Source organism: Chenopodium quinoa, unplaced genomic scaffold (genome assembly GCF_001683475.1).
Source record: "Chenopodium quinoa cultivar QQ74 unplaced genomic scaffold, ASM168347v1, whole genome shotgun sequence".
Lineage (NCBI taxonomy): Eukaryota > Viridiplantae > Streptophyta > Magnoliopsida > Caryophyllales > Amaranthaceae > Chenopodium > Chenopodium quinoa.
Window position 1 is genome coordinate 1309782 of NW_018745470.1, and position 22509 is coordinate 1332290.

Below are 22509 nucleotides of genomic sequence, written 5' to 3' on the forward strand. Positions count from 1 at the left end.
TAATAACAATGTAATCATGATTTCTACATTATAATATCAATTAAAACCATTAAAGTACTTACTTTGATGCCTCGTACCTCTTTCTAATAACAAAATACACACGTTAGTAACTTCAAGGAAAATAATAAACAAACAATTAAATTAAATAATTGAAAGAGAGATTTGGGACCAAACCCTCAGAAATTAAAACCTTTCACATCTAGGGCGAAGGCAACTTCGAATATGGCTAGGTGTTTCTAGATCTTGTGAATGCGGAATTTTGTATTTAAAAACAAAGTTTAGAAGAAAAAGATGAATGACTAAGAGAATACTAAAGAATTAATGATTGCGAATGAAAACTGATTGTTGATGAATGTAGATGATTGAAAACGGAGTTTTTAATACGATATTTATAGAGAAAATCAGCCAAAAAGATAAAATAAACAAAACAGAGTCTGACGCACAAAAAACAGAGTTGGCGCAAACCCTGGCTAACTGGCGCCAGGCACCAACACTAGCGCCAGGCGCCAAAGCCTGGGGTCAGGCGCCAAGCCTGATTTTAACGCGTTTTCGAAAATCAGATAAGTTTGTCATACTGGAGGATAAAATTATATAATTTCCTCGAAAATGCTATTTGATTTTAATTAAAACTTTGAAAAGTCAAAAGTCAATTTATCAATGCTAATTGAATTAGGAATGAAAAAAACCTTCTAGAAGAATCTAGAAGACTAAAACCATTAGTAATTGCATTAGGAATGATAAATCATTTAGGCCCTCCCCTAGATCATTGGGCCGTATATAAGGCTCAAACCGGGCCAGTTTGGTAAATTGGCCATAATTTCCTCAATATTCATCGGAATTGGGCTTATAATATATCGTTGGAAAGCTTTTATCAAGACCCATCCAACTACACTACTATTGGACCCATATGATTGACCAACCAAACTGGATTGACTATTTTCTTAAAATAAGTTTTCAAAAACAGAGAGAAGAGAAAAGAAATTAAAACTTTCCGCAACACTAGACTTTCCACACTTTCGCTTCATTCAATTATGATTCGTCGTGAAAGGTACTCATCACCGGGTTTGGTTTTTTGGGAGACACAAATGGGTTTCTACAATCATCAAATAATTCTCTTCTTCCTCTTTAGCCTAAACACTAGTCTTCCCATTCTTTCACTATTTCTTCCTTTAAGCACTCCAAGGAGTCCATACAATACCTGAATTTCTATACTCTAACCAAGGTCTGATAGGTAGAATTAACTGAGGGTGTGGACTAAATCAACTCTAATTTTAATTTAATTTAATTTCCATTTACTTTATATTTTTATTGAAGTTACTAACAATTTATTCATGATGTAGCAATTTAAAGGAACGCGCGGAATGTAAGTAATTAATTAATTTAATTACTCTTATTTTATTTTAATATTGCTAGCATCATGATTAGGTTATTTTATATTTTATTTGACTAACGCTATTATTGTTGAATTGCTTCCAATATTAATGTTTATTCTATTATTGTTATGATCACCATATTGCATGTTTAAAGGGAATATGTAATTGAAAATCACGCCTAATAAGATAATTTGGACAACCGGTTTAGGTTCCTTTTTAATCTTGTTATTTAATTAAGTGATTACTAATATTTTAGAATAATTTGTTGCATTAATATTCAACCAATTTAGCTTAATAATAGATTGGAGCGAATTGAATATTTTGTTTGTATGCCTTTGAGATCGCAGGAATCACTTTTCACTATAAGAATCGAGTAGAGGCCAATACGGGCGAATGTGACTCCATGACTCACTTCGTACCATCATCCCCGATCCTCCTTTCGTGGTTCCGAACCATATGGAGTTAGTATTCTCATGGATTATGAATGGGGTGTAACCTTCACGGGTCAATCGTTGTTGCCTTTGTTGTCCCTTTATCGTGGTTGCCTTAAATGATCCGTGAACAGTTTACAAGTTCCTTAAAACTTGTTGGCGACTGCCTACTTTCCTTGTCCCTAATCGTATTATGTCAATTCCCACTTCCTAAGAGTGCCAAGCATATTCACACATGCTTTTAACGTAGGCGCACTTCGAACGACGCCTACACTAGTATTTACGATACAGAACAATAATTGCCTAGACATCTTTGATCATTAGAAGAATCAATGTCAAGTAAATGTTCTTGTTACAGAATCAAATTGCCAAGTACATTTGTTTTTCTTACATGGTACAGGAACGAAGCGTCGATGCTCAACATCAGAACCTTTTCAAAAATCTTACTTCGGTTTCTTAAATTCAAGTTATAAGATGGTATTAGGCCTTGGAGACTTGGGAGTACATCTCATTTCTCAAGGATGTTAGGCATATACATTACTACATCACATATATGTATTAACTCACAAAGATGGGCTCGATATTGAGGATTCAAAGCAAGATATCAGACCTTTCGTCTCTTGTTTGGTAATGTTGCAGTTGGCAAGTACTCTTCTAATGCAGAAAGCTTTTAGAGTACAGAACACAGGGCTTTGTGTATACACTTTGCGAATTTGTCTATTTTATCATCACCATTGTCATCTTTGTGGCCAGTGACAATAAGAACATTCTTTACCCTGGCCTCTAAGGTAGAAATCTCCGCCTTAGCTATAGTGAGTTCAAGATCATTGGTGGCTTGCCTCATATCTAGGATGAGTTCTAGCTTATAACGACAACATACTGAAACCTTGAATGGGAAAGAGCCATCTGCTATGTCTTCGTCACTATATGGCTCAACTACAACTTCATCAACATCTGTTGGTACGAGTAGCCCCTTGGAAGCCTCGTATGCTTGCTTTTTTAGCACTCTGACTTGGGCAATTACTTTAGCTAGCAGTGTTGCTTTATCAATTTGAAGGGTCATATATTGATGCAAAATTAATAGGCATTTCAAAATCATAGAACATTGTAATGTACATACTTAAAGGCAAGATAATCACCAAGAAGACGTTCAATAAGTCTTGTATGCAATGAGTTATGAGTGAATTGTTATACAACAGATCAGTCACCCTACTTTAATGCCAGTATGCAACATCTCGGTCTAGTATCTCTTGTCTGAGCCACACAAAATAAAGTTTGCAAAACATCATAGCATGAGAATACAATGCTAACAAGGCAGAAAATAGACGTGTTTTAAAAATTTTCACCTAGGGGTTAACAATGTTAACTTGTTGATCTATATCTAATCAAATCAGCAAAATTAAAAATAGTTTCAAACTTTTAGAGTACTCTTAAATCTCAATCCATCTATGTGAACTTAAAACAAAGCCTGTCACAACTTGTTCAACAATTCCTTATTCTAAGAGATGGCTGTGAAAGCCATCAAAATCTAGCGGTTTCAAGTTTTCACCTATACGTCATCCCAAATATCATACTCCCAACTTCATTTCACAAACCCTAATTTTTCGATTTAAGCGAAACCCCCAAATTGATAACCTAAACCCTAATTACACTAATCAATTCAATTTGAAAAAGGTAAGATTGTAGAAATTTATACCTAATTTGCGAAATTTGTTTAATTGAAATCGAAATAAGGGAGAGGAACACAAGGAAAAACAGGGGAATTTGAGGGAAGAGGGAGGGAAAACGCAAAAGTGGGACCTATACTGACGTCATTTGTAAAAGTGGTATGAGTTTAATAAGTTTTGGACAAAACTAGGTGGTAAGATTTTTTAAAAAAAAACTTGAGGTGGTAATGTCAATTTTGACTACTATACATGGTGGTAATTTTCAAATTTTCCTTAAACTTATTTAAAGCAATCATGAAGGGTATTACATTTTATTTGTAGGGATCATTCTAAAGCTGCATTGAAGAAGCGTGGTCCCAAGCTTGAACCTAAACGAAGTCGAGCTGTTAGGTTTGAAATTCTATTGTATTTATTTCGCAAAAAGTATTGTTTGGATAGAGTATTTGTTGTTTGATCATAGAATATTTTTGTTAAGAAACAGAGCATTTCTGGTTTGATGCAGAATATTCTTGTCTGGAATTAGCTTATTGTTGTTGAAATTATATTGTTGTAATTTGATAATAGATTATTTTTGTGAGAATTTACAATTACTTTGTTAGGAATTAGATTATTTGTATCAGAAATTAGCTTATTCTGTGATAAATCATACTTGCAAATTAGATTTTGTCTTGAATTAGATTATTTTATTTTGATAATAGAATATGCTTGTCAAGAATTAGATTATTTTGGTCAGAAATTAAGTTATTTTTTTCAGGAGTTTAATTTGTATTAGTTAGGAATAAGATTGTTTCAATTCATTCAGAAATTAGATTACTTTTTTTTTTTAATTAGATTACTTAATAAGATATATATGTGTGATTCCATTATTAAAAAATTAGACTACTTTTATCAAGAATAAAATAGCTTTTGTTTGACAATACAACATTTTTGTCAGGAATTAGCTTATTATATTGTGTGATATTACGTTATTTTTGTTTGATAATAGATTATAATTGTCAGGGTTTACCTTAATTTTGTCAGCTATTATATTATTTCTATCAAAAATTTGATTTTCCTTGTCTGGAATTAGATTATTTTATTGTTAGGGATAAGATAATTTTTGTCAGGAATAAGATGTTTTAGTCAGTTTATAATTTTAATGTGATTTTATACTTTTCAATTTTTCAGTTCTATTACTGAAGATGATATTTCAGACATACAAGTTGGTACTAAATCCAGTACAAATCAACTTTGTCTAGCTTTGGAAGATCTTAGTGAGCAACAAAAGAAGGATGTTATAGAGATTTGTTTTGGTGGTTTGCTACATCTTAATTTGAGGAATAACATTAGCCATCAGTTATACAACTATGTAGTTACTCATTATAATCCTAAGGCTAGAAATATGATTGTTGGTAAAAAGGAACATGCCATTTATATAGAAAGTTGTGATATTGGTGATATGTTGGGTATTCCTTACACTAATAAACCCGTGAAAGAAATTTCTAAAATGAAGAAAGGATTTAATCTTGATGATGCTTTGAAGTCAAAGTGGAGACAATTTTAGGGTTTAGATAATGTTGTTGAATCTGAAAAAGCTAGTGAAAGTAAGAAAAGAAAATCTGGAGATACTAAGAAAAAAAACATATGTCAATTTTGACACTTATGAAGAGTTGTTTGAGAAATTTAGAGATGGGGGTTATGAATTCAAGAGACTTTTTGTTCTTTTTTTTTATATCCCATTTTTTGGCTCCAATGGGTGATAAGTCTCCAAACTTTAACATTATTAAATCTTTAGAAGATGTTCGTTTCATAAAGACTTACAACTAGGCTGGTTACATGATGGATTGTATATATATTTGAATCAATATAAGAATTTCAAGCTATTTTTCTTAAGAGGCAGGTAGATGGGGGAGGGAAAACTAAATCAAAACAAATAAATGGTTGTCTTATTGCATTTGTTATTGCCTTTTTGCAAAAGTTTGATTTTGGGACCACCTTAGATAGGAAGCTAATTATAATGAATTAGACTTGTGAAATTCTGAATGAAAGGATTAAAGTTGCTGCAAAAAATATGGACTATGGTACTTTGAAGTTATATCCTCATACCATTCCAAAACAGTATGCTAGCAAAAGTGATGAGGATTTTTTTAAAGCTTTCCAGCTTGAGAGCATTGAGTTTAAGCTTGAAGATAGTGATGAAGAAGATTTGGATCTAAAGAAGGAAGGTCCTGGTGTACAACCTGCTTGCTTTAATTTCAACCGATGATGAAATTGACAAGATGGATATTGATGTAAGTTTAAAATCTCATCTTTTGATTAATTTAAGTTTATTATTCTGCTTTTAAATTTTTGTTTGATAACAATTTAATTTAGTTAGGAAATGTATTAGGTTAGTCAGGAATTATTTAATTTTAGTCAGACATTAAGTTATTTTTGTCAGGAATTAAATTATATCCATCAAGTCTTGAATAAGCTTTTTATAAAAAAAAATGTCCATCATTGTAGTCTGATAATGTATAACCTCTACATATGTACTTAAATTTTTATCCTTGTCATATTTGTAATAATCTATAAAAAAACTAAAATATAAATCATACTTACAAATTAGATTTTCTTTGTCTTGATAATAGAATATGTTTGTCAAGAATTATATAATTTTAGTCAGACATTAAGTTATTTTTGTCAGGAATTAAATTATATCCATCAGGTCTTGAATAAGCTTTTTATAAAAAAATGTCCATCATTGCAGTCTGATACTGTATAACCTGCTACATATGTACTTAAATTTTTATCCTTGCCATATTTGTAAAAATCTATATATAAAAAAAATAAAATATAAATCATACTTACAAATTAGATTTTCTTTGTCTTGATTATATAATATGTTTGACAGGAATTAGATAAGTTTTGTCAGAAATTAAGTTATTTTTCTCAACTAGTCAGGAATAAGATTGTTTCAGTATGAAATTAGGTTACTTTTATCAAGAATAAGAATATTTCAGTTAGGAATTAAGTTATTTTTGTAGGGAAATAAATTATACTCCCTCCGTTTTTAAATACTTGCTCCATTTCTATTTTTTGCACTATTCATTTGTCCTAATTTGACTAATGTTTGTGATTTATACATAAGAAAAAATATAGTCTTGTGGGTACTTGATGAAATCATCTCAATGAATAGATTATTAATTTGCAATTGTTAGAATTTATACTTACTGATAATTAAAGATATTAGTGATCAAAGATAAGCATCGGCATGCGTGTCCAAGAGGAATGAAGCAAGTATTTAAAAACGGAGGGAGTATCAGTCAAGAATAAGATTGTTTCAGACAGAAATTAGATTACTTCTATCAGGAATAAGAATTTTTCAATCAGGAATTAGAATATTTCAGTTAGGCTTCATATTACGTCAGTGATTATATTATAGGTTAGATACACAGTATCCCTAAGGTATTCACTTTTCCTAGCTGGGTCCACCCATTTTCAAAATTTCACGATGTAACCCTAAGGTACCTTTAATGTGTACGATGTGTATACGAGTCAAGCCATAAACTACGTTACCCAAGCTGAGGTCAATTTCCTTGGACACATCATTGGCGTTGGCCGAGTCAAAATGGACCCAAAGAATATTGAAGCCATTCGAGAGTGGATTGTTCCAAAGAATGCTTCGAAGCTCGTTCCTTCCTCGGGCTAGCGAACTACTACCAAAGATTCATCAGAGGGTACTCAACAATTGCAAGCCCCTTCACGGAATTGTTGAAAAAGGATCTAAAATGGGAGTGGAGCGACGTCCACTCAACCGCAATCCAGAAACTTAAAGATGCAATGATGAGACAACCAGTGTTAGCTCTTCCAGACACCGCCAAGCCATTTGAGGGTGAGGCGGATAGGTCGGATTTTTCTCTAGGAGGAGCCTTACTCCAAGAGGGCCACCCATAGCCTTTGAAAGCAGGAAGTTGAAGTCAGCTGAGCGCAAATACGTCGCCCTAAAGAAGGAATTATTGGCCGGCCATTGTGCACTGTGTGCGAGGGTGGAGGTATTACTTGCTAGGGTCTAGATTCATCGTTCGCACATACAACACTGCCGCGAGCCACTTTATCTCTCAAGCCAACTTGACTAGAAGACAAGTGTTGTGTCTATTTTCCCTAAGCGGTCAATACATCTTTAGTAGCTGACGCCAGCTTGTTAGTAGTGCTAGCTAGTCCAGTATAACTAGCTTGTAACCGTTCAAAGGAAGTCAAAGCATATTAATAAAATATTGGTCAAAGGATAAATTAGTTATCAACTTATCATAGTCAATAAAAGAGCCCAGAAAAAATATTTCAAAGTTAGCTCCTAAATAAATGGATCCATTATCTCCACTTGCTTAACCAACTCAAAGGAAGCTTGATGGCCAAGGTCAAAGTGGATCCTAAGATCATGGGAGTGGTCCAACACGTGCCTAGAGTCAGGAGAAGACTCATTGAAACAAAAACAGCAAGTCTCAACAATTAGGCCACGATTCAAGCAACTAACTCCTCAATATTCGAAACTTGGATCCAGCTACTTCAAGCATTATTTCAATAAGGGTCTTTGTACTTGGAGAGAAGCTTGAAACTACCTACCCTTCTCTCTTACTTATTATAGTATTCATACAGCAAAGATCTTGATTAAATACATCAATCATTGTACTAGTAAACATATTCAAATTATAGTGGATTGGTGGACTCAGAGCCACCCGCGGTTTTATCCCTTTTATTGGTTTTTTGCGTCACCATTTTCTTGTGTCTTTTCTCCTTCTTTTCATTCTTGCTTTTCATTCATCATTATTTCTCCATGAACTATTAATTTATAGGTCTAGTTGTAGCCATACCAGCTAAGGTTCACACCTTGTGCGGATTTTAGCATAAACAACAGAAAAGGTGGAAAGAAACCCTCGCTGAATTTGATGTGGAGTTCAAGTACCGACCAGGAACAACCAATAAAGTGGCAGATGCCTTAAGTCGTCGGGTGGACCTGGCCCACATCCAGATGTTGTCACCATTATCTTCAAGTCAGGTGTATGTCAACCACTATTAAGGACAAGGTTAAACAGCACCTACCTTACGGAAGATCCCATGGTGGCTGCGATAAAAAAGTTAATCAAGGAAGGAAAGACAAGGTGATTTTGGGTTAAATAAGACCACCTATACACCAAGGGGAAAAGATTCTTTATCCTAAAGCGGGAGGACTGCGAAAAATGCTACTGAAAGAATGCCACAACACGTGGTGGGCCGGTCATCTGGGATGGCAGCTAACTTTAAGCCTTCTGTCTCAAGCATACTATTGGACCCATATGAAGGAAGATGTGATGACTTACACCAGGACATGTCTTATTTTTCAACAAGACAAGGTCAAGCGACAACAACCTGGTTGGTTACTCCAGCCTCTCCCAACTTCTACGCGATCTAAGGAGAGCGTCTCGATGGACTTCATATGTGGCTAACCAAAGGTGGGGGAGTTTTTAGCAATCATGGTCGAAGTAGATCGCTTTTCCAATCTAAATATGCACTATTAGTTCCCCTACACAAGGCTTGTGGAGCAGAAGAGACAGCCGCCTTGTTCTTTAAACACATTGTGAAATATTGGGGCCTGTCACAAAACATTGTGAGTGATAAAGATCCAAGGTTTACCAGCATCTTCTGGGTGGAGCTGTTCAAGATGATGGTTCACAACTCGATATGTCCTTGGGTCACCATCCTCAATCTAACGGACAAATAGAGATATTCAATGGGTTACTCGAAGAACACCTCCGACACTTCGTTTCCGCCAACTAGAAGGATTGGGTTCGGCTATTAGATGTTGCTTAGATACGTTTCAACTCCAAGAAGAGTTCTGCATCAAAAAAGTCACTTTGAGGTGGTGATGGGTCAACAACCACTTCTTCCTCATACAATTTAAGACGTAGATGAGGGGCGCAGCCAAAATGCCTAGAAATTCACCAAAGAATGGCGCGACAACGCTAAAATAGCTCGAGCTTACTTGGAGAAGGCTTCCAAATGCATGAAGAAGTTGGCTATTCAAAATTTCCGACTAGCGGAGTTTGTAGTTGGTGATCTTGTGATGGTAAAAATCCTCACCGAGTAGCTAAAGTTCCTACGAGGTCGGGACAAAAGACTCATTCGGAAGTATGAAGGCCCCATCCGCATCATTAAGAGAATTAGACAATGCGCCTCTGGAGTGGCTGAAGGTCCATCATGTGTTCCACGTCAGTAGACTCAAACCTTTCCATGAAGACTCTGAATACTCCAACCGCAACACTTCTCACCGCGCCAACATCAAGATCAAGTCGCCGACTACAACAACATCAACAACATGACGCCTCCATCACCGGCCAGAGGCGACTATCTTCCTTGTAATTTAGATGCTTTAAGTTGTAATTTTCTTTTCTCTTTGTATGTCGCCGAGGGATTCGTCATATTAAGTGGGGGAGGATATTAGAACCCACCCACATTAGCTAGTACTTAGTTTATTTTTTGTCTTCTACCTTGTATTTTGTATGGGTTTCCTCCCCTTTGAATGTCTACTAGAGGAACTTGTAATTATTTTATTTAACCTCTTTGAGGGGTAATGAATGATTGAAATCAAACATCTACTTCTCACCCATGTTGTCTTGCTTTAATGCTTTCGTGCTCGCAATGGCCCTTATAGATATTGAGCCTGTGTTGCGTTAAAGCCTTCAAATAATCTTTGCTGCCAGAACGATACACTAGGTGTTCGGATCCGCTTGTGTCCGACTTTATCTAGTCGCTCGCCACAATCCCCGAACACCTTTCCCTCCCATACTCTAAACCTAAACTAAGCTTGTGTTGTTGTGTGCTCACGAGCCTTTCCATTAGACTTGCATTCTTGTTCCCCTAAATAAGCAAGGGTACGCACGTTTCGGTGTCAAAACAACCGGACCGTGACACATTAAATCTATCCCTCTTGGTGTTTTACCTCATAGTGACTCCATTGTTTGGCATTACACTTTAGATGAAGGTTTTAGTGTAACATTTGCTTTTCACCTTATTTTTAAGTTTAATTTAGTTGATTTGTCTTGTTCTTCTACTCACAACTATAAGAATTTTTGTAATCAAGTTTGGAGTTTAAATATTCCACCTGGAATTAGAATGTTCGTTTGGAGAGCTTGTCTTGGATGGCTTCCTTCTAGAATGAATTTAAAGAAGCGTCTACCAAATGTTGTTGAGAGTTGGGCTACGTCATGCTTTATTAGAGTGTCCATTGGTTGAAATAGTTTGGCTGCATAGTGGTTTTGATGTGAACATGTTTGATGGTAGATTTGTGGATGTTTTCAATTGGGTATTTGCTATGTTCAACAAGCTTGTTATGGCTGATAAGGAGCATTTTGTGGCGGTGATGTGGGCTGAGTGAAAAATAAGAAACAAGTTCCTCTTTTACTCGTTAAAGGGTGATTGGTTTAAAGCTGGTTTTAATGCCATTAAATGGGTGGAGGAGTGTGCAGGCTCGAAATCATCTCATGCTAATCAGAATTCATATGCTTCGATTTGTTCTGGTGCCACTTCTGATGTGCGTTGGTCTCCTTGAGTTAGTGGTCTTTGGAAGCTCAATTGCGATGCAGCTAAATTTGGGTCGAATGGTTTGTCGTGGGGCTTTTGTATTAGGGATAGTGTGGGTGATCTTGTAGCTGTTGGGGTAAAGAAAGTGAGTGCGTGGTTCGGAGCTGAGTACAAGGAAGCAAGGGCATGCTTTTGGGCTCTTAGCATGGCGTGGGAGTGCGGTTACTGTAGAGTTCTGGTTAAATGTGATTGTTACAATTTAACTTCAAAGCTCAAGGGAGGATCTACTGCACATAATGCTCTAGATCTTGTATAGCAGGATATTCAACTTTTACTTTCTCTTTTTTATTATGTATCTTTCAGTCATGTAAAGGGGGGTGGTAATACATAATGCTCTAGATCTTGTATAGCAGGATATTCAGCTTTTACTTTATCTTTTTCATTACTACCTCTGTTAATTATTATGTGCAACAAATAAATATTATACGTTTCACAAATAATACCCTTTTGTTGCACATAATAGTTACCAGAGGTAGTATGTATCTTTTAGTCATGTAAAGGGGGAGGGGGTTATAATTCTCTTGCTCATAGTTTTGCTAAGTTTAATCTTTCTTCTTCTGAAGAGGTTGTTTGGCTAGAGGACTTTCTTGCTTTTGATGTATCGTTGGCGGATCAAGATATGTTACATTATTTGAGTGATTAATAAATATTTCGCCTTTTTCATAAAGAAAAATGAATTTATAAAGTTTTTCTGAATTAACAAATTTTACAATGAATTTCTTGGTGGCCGATGTACTTGTATCTATTATTGGCAATGAGATTTAGAAATCTCCCACCATGCAAACTGACAACACTACAAGGAATCATTGATGCAAGTAGATGGTAATTACTTGGACTGATTTGAGGGTAGATGGTCATCGCTTGGCGATGATCAAAGAAATTCGTGAAAATAAAAAATAAAAAATTGAAAAAAATGGTGATTTATGGTAATTGATTCATGCTTGAACTGATTGAAGCTATGGTAGTTGGTAGTAACATGAACCAAGTAAGGAAAGAGAGAGAAAAAAGAAGAGAGAAAGACAAAGAAGAAAATAAAAAATTCAAAACCAATAACGACCCATTTGGTTGTTAGGATTAAATAATGGGAATGAGTTTGAATTTATGGTGCAATTTAAATAGGGGAGAACTCTTGAAATCTCTTTGAAGAGTCAGTTTTCTCACAAGTTTTTTCCATGGAGAATAATCATGCTCCAAAATTCTCCATAGGGTCACAATTTTGCCCCTCAAATGAAGAATTTCCATTACCACTCATTACCATTTGGAAGAGTGGTATTGAGTGGGAATGGATATTTAAGAATAAAAATGGACTTTTTGGGATGAATGAAATTCCCATGGGAATGAACATGGAGTTTCCTCACAGATTTACATACAAATTCATTCCCATTACCACCATTTACTACCAATGGGCAAGGACCAAACGGGTCTACTTTTCCACTTTGGTTTTATGAAAACTGTTGAATATTTGTTTTATACAATAAAAAATACCAAACACGTTTTATTTTATTTTATTTTCTCAAAAAATAAATGAAAAGCAGTGAAAAAGTGTGGTTAGCGAATAACCTCTAAGAGTTTTCAAAGATAAACACTACATTATTATATGTTTGTATAGAAAGAAACATAAAAATGTTATCAAACATTTTTGACTCAAATCTCTAAAATTAATCGTTTTTTGTTTACGGAAGTTTAATTTATTTCTTAACACATTGCTTTAATGTGATATGTATTTTAAAGAAGGAAAATTTTAAAAAAAAAATTAGTGCATTTGAATTTGGAGATTCAATGAGTAAATGGCAATCCTTTATATCAAAATTGATCACTTAGATTATAATTTGCCAACAAATACATATTATCATTAGTATTTACTTCTTTAGTTAATATGAAAATGGTCTTATAAGAATGACATGTCTAAACAGAAAGTAAAAGAAACACATTGGATATTTTAGGTCCAAAAAAAAGGTTATAGGTCATAAAGCTATGTCTTAGTAGAAAACATAATTTAAAATTGTCGTAAAAAAGGAAATTTAAATGTGAGTGGAGATGATAAATTTTATTAGAAAAGATAACAGATTAAAAAACAAGTGTTGTTTAGAAAATCAAATAAGAAAATTAATGAAAGCGAGGATAAAAAAATTTAGTAATTTGGGTTGGGACTTTCAATTGCAAAAGATAAACAAAGAATAGAGAAAAGGGAGAAAAAAATAAGAAGGATTATTTTTTTTTTTTTTTTGGGGAAATTAAGATTAAATATGTGTGGAGATGCTAAAATTTATTTAAAAAGATAATAGATTGCCAATAAAGAATTTTTAAGAGATATATGCTAAAGTGAATTTAAAAAGACAATAGATTGACAACAAAGGATTTTTATGAGAAAATCAAGTTACACAAGAAGGTTTAATATAATTCGGGTTGAAAAAAAAAACTCTATATAAAAGTTGTTTAAATCTTAAATCCTAATAGAGATTATTAGAAAAATAATTAGTTCCACAAATCTTATAAAGTAATATTAGTTTTATATAATAATTTTGGGCCCTAGAAAGATATAAGTAGCATAATTTTGTTAAGAAATCACCAAATTTGATTGTTTTGGGGTGTTGTATGGTTTAGAGGTGTGGTGGACATGGAGTGAAGATACTGAAAGTCTCTTACCATTAACCAACCACCTACATCTCTTTATAGATTCCAATAGTATTACTTATATACAACAAGAACTATCAAATAACAAGAAACCTTAGTTAAGATAGACAACGATTTTGAACAACATGCATGAATTATTATCTTGGACAAAATCATTAATTATGCAAATTTAATTTGTGCACTCTTACCATATAGTGTGTAGTGACTTCAACACATATACCACCAACCCACCATATCAGTAACAATTCAAACTAGCAAAAGCAATAGTATTTGGAAATCCATGAAGAAGCAAGTAGCTAGAGAATGAGATAAAGAGACTTTAAAAATGTCATGTCAAGAAATTAAAAAAAATTAATAAGCAATGAATATAATACCTAAAGTCAATGCATTTACAAGATTGCTATAATCTGATGCCTAAGCACAAAATAACAGCAGAATGACCTATTTTTAATATATTACTGAATCACAGTTTTAACATTAAAGTCACACTTGTATTGAGTTTTTACACTATTGACATTTAGTATGAAGAACAACACTTCGGCAAGAATAATTAAAAGATGTGGTCATAAACTCAAAGTATCATTTTGAAACTGAGGAACTATACGAATATATAAACTAAGAAGACTTAGTGAGATATATATGGTAATTGGCCTTATCTTTCCAAATTAGCAGATTCTGAACACAATCTTGATGCAGAAACTATAACCAGTCTGCAACACTACAATTTTAAGATATGCAGGGCACCAGGTAGGGTAAGTAGGTATGTATTGGGGATAAAATAGGAAAATTGTAGCTTGCAAGTTTAAAACCCTGTCAGAGCTTCAAATGATTTTATAGATGCTAATGATTCAAAAGAATGTTTGTTATGTTTGTTTTAAAGGCAATTCCTGCTCAAAAACAAATTTCTAGTTTGATTTTTAATGTTCAATATGTATCCTCAACTAGCTAAGAATACAACAACAACACTCAAACACAGTTCTGCCAAACAAAAGTACAAATACTTGTGATATTCTGTTGATCTTTGTTTACCACTTGAAACTTCGAAATTGATTAGTTTACAGGTTTATCACCAGAGAATCAAATCCAATCAAACTGCTGAATAAATAACAAGTCATTGAATATTAATTTAATTTGATACCACAACATCACTTAAGAGCCCACCATGCATGTCTCTTATACTGTATCCTTTTTATACATAAAAGCAGAACAACATATGAGGAGCTTAATCAGGGATACAACTATATCATATACATAATCGCTCAAAAAATAAAAGTGTTATTGATGCATGTCAGTAAAAGATTCTTGGTTGAGCCAACATATATGTTAACTTCATATCCAAAAGTGATTACACACTAAGCAACAAGGAAGTTTAGAATAATATTGAAAGTAAAAGATGCTTGGCTAAGCTAACACATATGTTAACATCACTAGTAGAAAAAACGTAATGGCAAGCGATTCAAACCCCCTAATGGCAAGTGGTTCTGAACCGCATGGGCTTAGGGGGCTTGCCAATAGCCATTTAAATTCCAAGCGGTTCAGAACCGCTTGCCATTAGGGGAGAATGGCAAGCGGTTTGGCGTCAAAACTGCTTGCCATTTTCACTTGACATAATATTATGTCAAGTGTAATGGCAAGCGATTTTGGCGCCAAACCGCTTGCCATTTGTTTTTTTTTTTTTTTTCCAAAATTTATATTAATTAATAATTATAGTATTAGTGACCCGTTTTTATATACATATTAATCTAACATTTTAAAAATTATTATTATTATTAATAATGTTATTAATAATATTAAGTAATATTAATAATTAATAATTAAAATATTACAAATTTAAGAATAATAATACAATAACAACAATAAAATGCATAATAATAACATATATAACACTCACAAATAATATATAGTACTAATTATATATAATTAATGTACATATAAAAAAAAAGATAGTAACTAAATATTAATTGTTCATAATAACAAAAAAAAACTCAATCTCACTATTTAATATATATTATTCTATCTAGATGCCATCAAATGTCACGAAAAAAGCCCACATGTCGCGAATTTCATTAAATTCTTCCATTGTTAACGGACCTTCCCTTTGAATCTTGCAAACCTTTGAAAAACAATATATAAAACCCAAACATTAAACATCATTCATATTACATAAAATTCAAACTAAATAATGTATGCGAAATATTTCAAAGGCAACATATATATAGGTTTGTTTCTTTCACAAAATGGCCCAAATAAGGTCGACATGACTTCTACTTTACCCAATTTCTACATTGTATATCAAATAAACAATTTCTTTCTCATGGAATGCCCATATTACCTACTCTTAGGTGTCTAAGGTTTGAAATCACATCAAAAGAGGGTTTTGTAAGATTTAGGACGGTTTTTATCCAAAATCTCCCAAATAAGGCCTATATGACTTCTACTTTGCCCATTTTTTACATTTATTATATAATGAACTATTTATTTATCATAACATTTCAATATTAACTAGTCTTAGGTGTCTAATGTTTGAAATCATATCAAAAGAGAATTCTACAAAGTTTTAGGATGACTTTTATCCAAAATCGGCTATTCTTCTTCTACTTTGCCCATTTTTTACATTTCTTATATAATGAACTATTTCTTTATCATAACATGTCAATCTTAACTAGTCTTAGGTGTGTATTGTTTGAAATCATAGCAAATAAGCATTCTACTTAGTTTTAGGACGAGTTTTATCCAAAATCAGTTATTTAATTGACTTCTACTTTGCCCGTTTTCTACATTTCTTATCTAATGAACTATTTATTTATCATAACATATCAATATTAACTAGTCTTAGGTGTCTAATGTTTGAAATCATATCGAAAGATCATTTTACTAAGTTTTAGGACGACTTTTATCCAAAATCGGCTATTCCTAGTCTTAGGCGCGTAAGTTTTGATATCACATCAAATGAGCACCCAACTAAATTTTAGTATGTTTTTTTTTTATCCAAAATCGAAAGAAAACAAAAAAAAAAACCATACCTGCTCAATGTGTTGAGCTTCTGTGCACCTATTGACTATGTCAAGCATAAACCTCATCATGTACAGGGCACAATCAACGTCGTTGTCTTGTTGCGCACACTAACATGACACAAATATAATCTAGTCATGCATAGCCATAACCGAATGCAATTTTATTAAATAAATCACTATATCAAGGCATTACCTTTGAATATTTTATGTAGGACCCGCAACCGAACGACAATTCAACTTCTTCATAACAATTCAAAAAAATAGCATAAAATTAGAAACATAACCACTCAATGACTTAGGTGATGATATAAAACAATAGGAAGCGGTATGTACCTATTCAGTAGGTTATTCACTAGCAACATCCTTGGTGGCCAAATACGAGCCGAGTCAAAGTAGTAGGTTGTGTTATTGGAAACACAAATCACCATAAGGCTCCAATGAAGACTACATATATATTAAAGCAGGTATCAATTCATCAATTGTTATACGTCAACACCTATACTTAACGAACAACTTAAGAGTGACATATTTAAACTTACTCCTCAAAGCAGGGGGCTAATATGAACTTGTTTCCCGCACGCATTGATTCTCTAATACCTCGCTCAAGGTAATATACCACATAATGAGGGTTATGAAAGCATTTAGTTATGGAGGTCTGCTAGGGGCATAACCACCCAACTGCTGCCTCACCCAACTTCCTTTGATCCACTTTGGTCTACACTCCGCAAATGTCTTACAACCCATATGATGGCTATAAAATTTCTTCCCGGCATTGATTCTAGCTTGTTCGCTTTTTTTCTAAACATTCAGAAATATATGTTAGCATCAGTCTTTGTAGTACACAAAAATTCAGTAGCCTACTCTAGTGATAAATAAAAACATACAAGTGCGGTTCTAGTGGAAGATTTTTCCACAAACTTCTCCAAGTCCTTCATTGTTATTTGTTGATATAAATCCCACGGTTTCTTATCAGGTTTCTCCTCTTCTTCAGTAGGAGTGACATTTTTCTTTGGTCTTTTCCTTCTTTTCTTATGGATCCATCTCGTCCTCAAGTAACTTTTGAAGTTTTTGAATCTCTCTTGTACAAAAGCTTCAAAGAATTTTCTCTTGGCTGGCTCATCAGGATTATGGAATAGACTCTGTAATAGGCGCAAACATCCACGTTAGGCAAGTAAAAAAAAATCACATTTAATTAAAAAAAAGGCGAATCGAAGCAGCACCCAGACAACAGCCAAGGTAGCTGCAGCAGCCTAGGCAGCTGTAGCACCCAGGTTGCTGCTTAAGCAGCTGCACCAGCCCAGGCAGCAAAACCAGCCTAGGCTACTGCCCGGGAGCTGCCGGCTACAGGCCTCGGGTTATGCTCGTGCGTGTTTTGTGCGGGTTATGTCATATGAATCTAATCCCGTGAGCAGGTAATGCGCCATGTTCCTAAATCATCATACTTACCATTGTATCATCCCAAAATGTTTGAAGCAACCCATGAGGTATATCGGCCCACTCAAGTGTGGTTGGTATTTTACGTGTTATTATGCCAACTTGACTAGAAAATTTGTCACGCCATTGGCCAGTAGGTTGACCTAACTCATCAAACTCTAGCACCATGAGTGTAATAACCCATATTTTCATACGTATTTTCTAATTAATTAATTAAGAATTATTTTGTAAAAAGGGTATTTTAGTAAATTCATTATTTTGAGCCAAAATAATATTTGAATTTTGGTGTCAAATATAAGTATTTAATTATTCGAATAATTAATTATTTTTTGGATTTCTAAATTAATAATATAGGTTCAATTATTTTTTTTAAGCTCTGTCCATATTTTATTATAATAACTATTTCAAGAGAAATATCTAATATAAATTATGTATTTAACTAATTTTGATATCATCTAAAATATTTATTTATTCAATTATTTTATTATGATTTTCGTTTTTATTAAAAAAACAGAGATTTTTGTGAACGTGAGCTTATCATGTTTTTAAGAGTGATTTTAGCACCTTAGTTTGTTAATAACTATTTAACTTAGCCTCTAATTCTCTATCTCATTTTGATCCTATCTTCCTTCTCCCAACCATATGTGTATCCATTTAATTTTTCTTATCTTTTAACCAACCTACTAATCTAGACCAAATGTTACTCAAATTCATTTAACAAACTTAAACTTAACATGTTCTTATTCTATTCTCATTCCACCTTAAGCTCTATCCTTTCTACACCCTCAACACTATAAATAGACCCTTAATTCTTCCCACTTATTCACACCAATTCTCTACTGTCCTTCTCCTCTTTTTACACAAATCATCCCGTTTATCTTTGAAGCCAATTTTTGGGCAATTCTTATCAGTTTTGGGGTATTGACATTATAAAAAATATTGTTCCTCTCGAAAAATCCTTGAGGTTAGGCTCAAGAATCAACCAATTTAGAGTTATATCAAAGGAGTTATAGCCTCCGCAAGTTCTGCCTATTCTTTCCAACGCAAATCCAATTCTTCTCTTTTCCTTGGTTTCTTATCTTTTCTTATTCACTTCTCTTATTCAACTATTATTATTATTATTATTATTATTATGGTGGATTTATGAATAATTATTATCAGTAGTTTTAATTATATAAAATCTTATTTTTAATAATGTTTATGTTGAAAGGTTAATGTACATATAGTTGGGAGGTTTTAATTTAATTATTTGTGATTATTTGTTAACCTTATATTGATTAAGGTTATATTTATTTGTAGGGTGTGTTCAATCAAGGTTCTTGAGGTTCTTTTTGTATGGTTTTTCTAGCATGGATCAAGGTACGTTTAGGTAGCTAGATATTGAAAGGAATGGTGTCCTTCGAACAAGTGTACTATTCCGTTAGTGGGTTCAGAATTAATAGAAAGCTAATATATTCAGTGAGGTCAAGTGATCGGAATGCCTGGGTGGAGGCCGCTTCCGATCAGTAATATTAATGAATAATTAATATTACAGCTTAATCTTGACTGAACCCTTCGGGTCATACCCAAGCATTCAACAAACCGAAACGACGAATTAATTCGAAGGAATTAATGAGTCGACCGAGTAATATTTATTTAGACGTCGGAAATTCGAGCTTAGAGCGTCGAAACCGAGCGTCGGAAGTCGAGTCGAAAAATAGTGAAAGACGAGACGAGAAATAGTAATAAATCAACAAAAGACCAAAATACCCCTAGCATCGGAATGCCCAAGCAAACCGAGTGTTAAGGGCGTATGGGCTAGCATGGTGGCTAGCATGCGCACCAAGCCGAGCCTAGACTAGCTGGTGCGTGCTAGCGCACCCATGCTAGCATCGCAAGGCTAGCTAGGCGCTGCCTAGTGCGTGCTAGCATGCTAGGCACATCCTTGTGCGTGCAATGGCTAGCAAGCCATGCCGCAACAAGCTGCAGCAGCTAGCACGCTAGGCGCGCCAGCTCGCCACGGCTAGCAGCAGCATGGCTAGGCCATTGCTTGCTGCCTAGCAGCGCTGGCCAAGGCAGAAGGCCAGCAGCAGCCCGCACAAGCATGTTGGGCTTGCTGGCCAGCAGCACATGGCAGCTCACCTTGGCTGCCTTGGTGCCCAAGGGTGGGTGCCATGTGGCTTGTGGTCCTTGAGTGTGTGTGGAGTGAGGTGGCCGGTTATGGGAGAGGGAGTGGGGAGCAAGTTTGGTCCCCCCCACCCTTCTCTAAGTGGTCCTCACCTAACCACTCACATGAGCTTGCCACTTGTTGATTTATTACTAGCTTGATTATTAATTTTATTTTAGCTTTAAAATAAAATGGAAAAATCATACTATCCCACATTGATGGGAGAGTAAATGATACTCCCATCATTTCCTATAAATACCCAAGTATGGGCATTGGGAATGATGCTTGAGTAAGAGTTGAAAAAGGCATCACAATTAGTGAAAACCTTTGAACTCAATATAATTACTCGGGTTTTATTGGTCGGGTCTTGCTAACCCCAAGACATTGGACCTAGTCGGTTTTTTTGGTGCGGGTGGACTTCGTTGGAGGTCTCCGTGTGAGCGGGACTTGAAGCTTTCAAGTAAGAGCTCATTTTGGAGCGAAGCACGCGTCAAAGGTAATTAGCTTACCTTAATCTTGTGATTAATTTAATTATGTTTATGGTTTTATTTATTGCGAGTGCGGTCTTGTTTTTGGGTTTGTTTCCGCGGTGAGTAGGACTCACCAAACCCCAACAGCGGTATCGGAGCCTCGCTCGTTTATTTTTAAAATCATAATATTTTCAAGGTGTTTTTATGGCTTAATTTTTCTGGTTTTAAGTTGCTAATTAGATTAGTAACTCTTTTTTCCAATTTTTACCTCGTATTAGAGTTGTCTTTAGCTCCCTAAACCAGATTTCAATCCAAAAATAGTGAATTTTGGGTGGAAAAGGCGTTCTGGAAATGGTTTTTTTTCCTTTCAGGGATCGGTTTTTAGCCAAAAAACGACTAGAAATGCATTTTTCGAGGGATTTTTCGTTTTGACAAAAAATTTTAAGCCTTTCTAACCTTGAAAATTGATTGCATATTTATGGTGGTTACGTATTTGGTTCTTTCCTTTATTTATATGCAATTTTAGACCACTTTAAGCATGATTACTTGGTAGTAATTAGTGCTTGAAAGTTTGGTTTTATTTTTTCACATAATTGCAAATTAATTGCATTAAGTGTGAAATTGTTGTTCTTTGTTGCTTCCAAGTACTAAAGATTCAATCTTTATTTATGATAAGTGATTGAAACTTTGAGTTACTAAATTCCATGAATTTTGGTTAAACTTAGTTGATTTAATCATTTTTTAGTTGATTGGAATCATAAAGTTTAAAACTTGTGATTGAAATTGGTTTATCTTCATATTGGAAGATATAATTTTTCATGAAGTCACAAGTATTAAAGTTGGAGTCTTTATTGAACTTATGTTCATTTTTCCAAATCGCTTTTATTTTGTCAAAATCTCAAGATTAATTTAAAGTGATTAAATTAATAGTGAGAATTGCCCTAATTTATTTTATTACACCAAGTTAAACCAATTTTATTAAAGAATGGTTCTTGGAAATAAATTTGGTTAATTGCATTTGGATGAATTATTTAAGTTGGACTTGTTATTTTTCATTTTTCCTCAAAATTGATTCTAAAATTAATTTAGAATTAATTTATAATGTCACACACAAAAATCGATAATTTTCGAAGCATTAGCACGCAACACGAGACCTAAGAGCCCCGAGCTAGCTCTCGGCCAGCTGGGCTGCTCACGCAACCCATATGTGGCTGCCGAGGCTGCTAGGCACTTCGTTCTTAAGTGCTTGGTGTTGTGCGTGTGTGTGTGCGAGGAAGGGCGTGGGCTGCTGCTCGCTGCCAGCAGCATAGCGCGCCAGCCATTAGCAAGCAGCAGCATGGCGCAGCAGCAGCATAATGTTGTGCGTGCTGCTACGCTTGGCTGGGTTGCGCGTAGCGCATGCGAGCACAAGCAGCCCACATGCATGCTTGGTGTTGCGGGGGTGCACATGGGCATACTACGTGCTTGTTGTACGGTACGTACAATCCCATAATTGGCTCAATAACCCCGGGTTATTAAGGCGATGCTATTTTAAAGTTAATTTTACCGTTGCTTAATATGTAAATAAGGGTATTCTTTTTTTGGACTCCAAGTATTAGTGCTAGGCACTTAGACATTTTGGAATTCGTAATTTTACTTAAATTGTCGTTTTAATTATTTTAATTATTTTGTTTATTTAATTAAAATTTTTGGAGGCTAGGCCTCGGTTTTTGAGCGACATTTGCAAAAATTAATTTTGGCAAATATTTGGGTTCACCGACTTAAT

At 34.4% G+C, this 22509-nt stretch overlaps 1 protein-coding gene across 1 annotated transcript; it reads right to left on the bottom strand.

Moving 5' to 3' along the window:
- Positions 1-2474: 2474 nt before the first annotated feature.
- LOC110715144 (transcription factor bHLH30-like) lies at positions 2475-2867 on the bottom strand. The gene has a single exon (XM_021893715.1). It carries the CDS (start codon positions 2865-2867, stop codon positions 2475-2477), a length of 393 nt encoding a protein of 130 aa, XP_021749407.1.
- Between the last annotated feature and the right edge of the window lie 19642 nt (positions 2868-22509).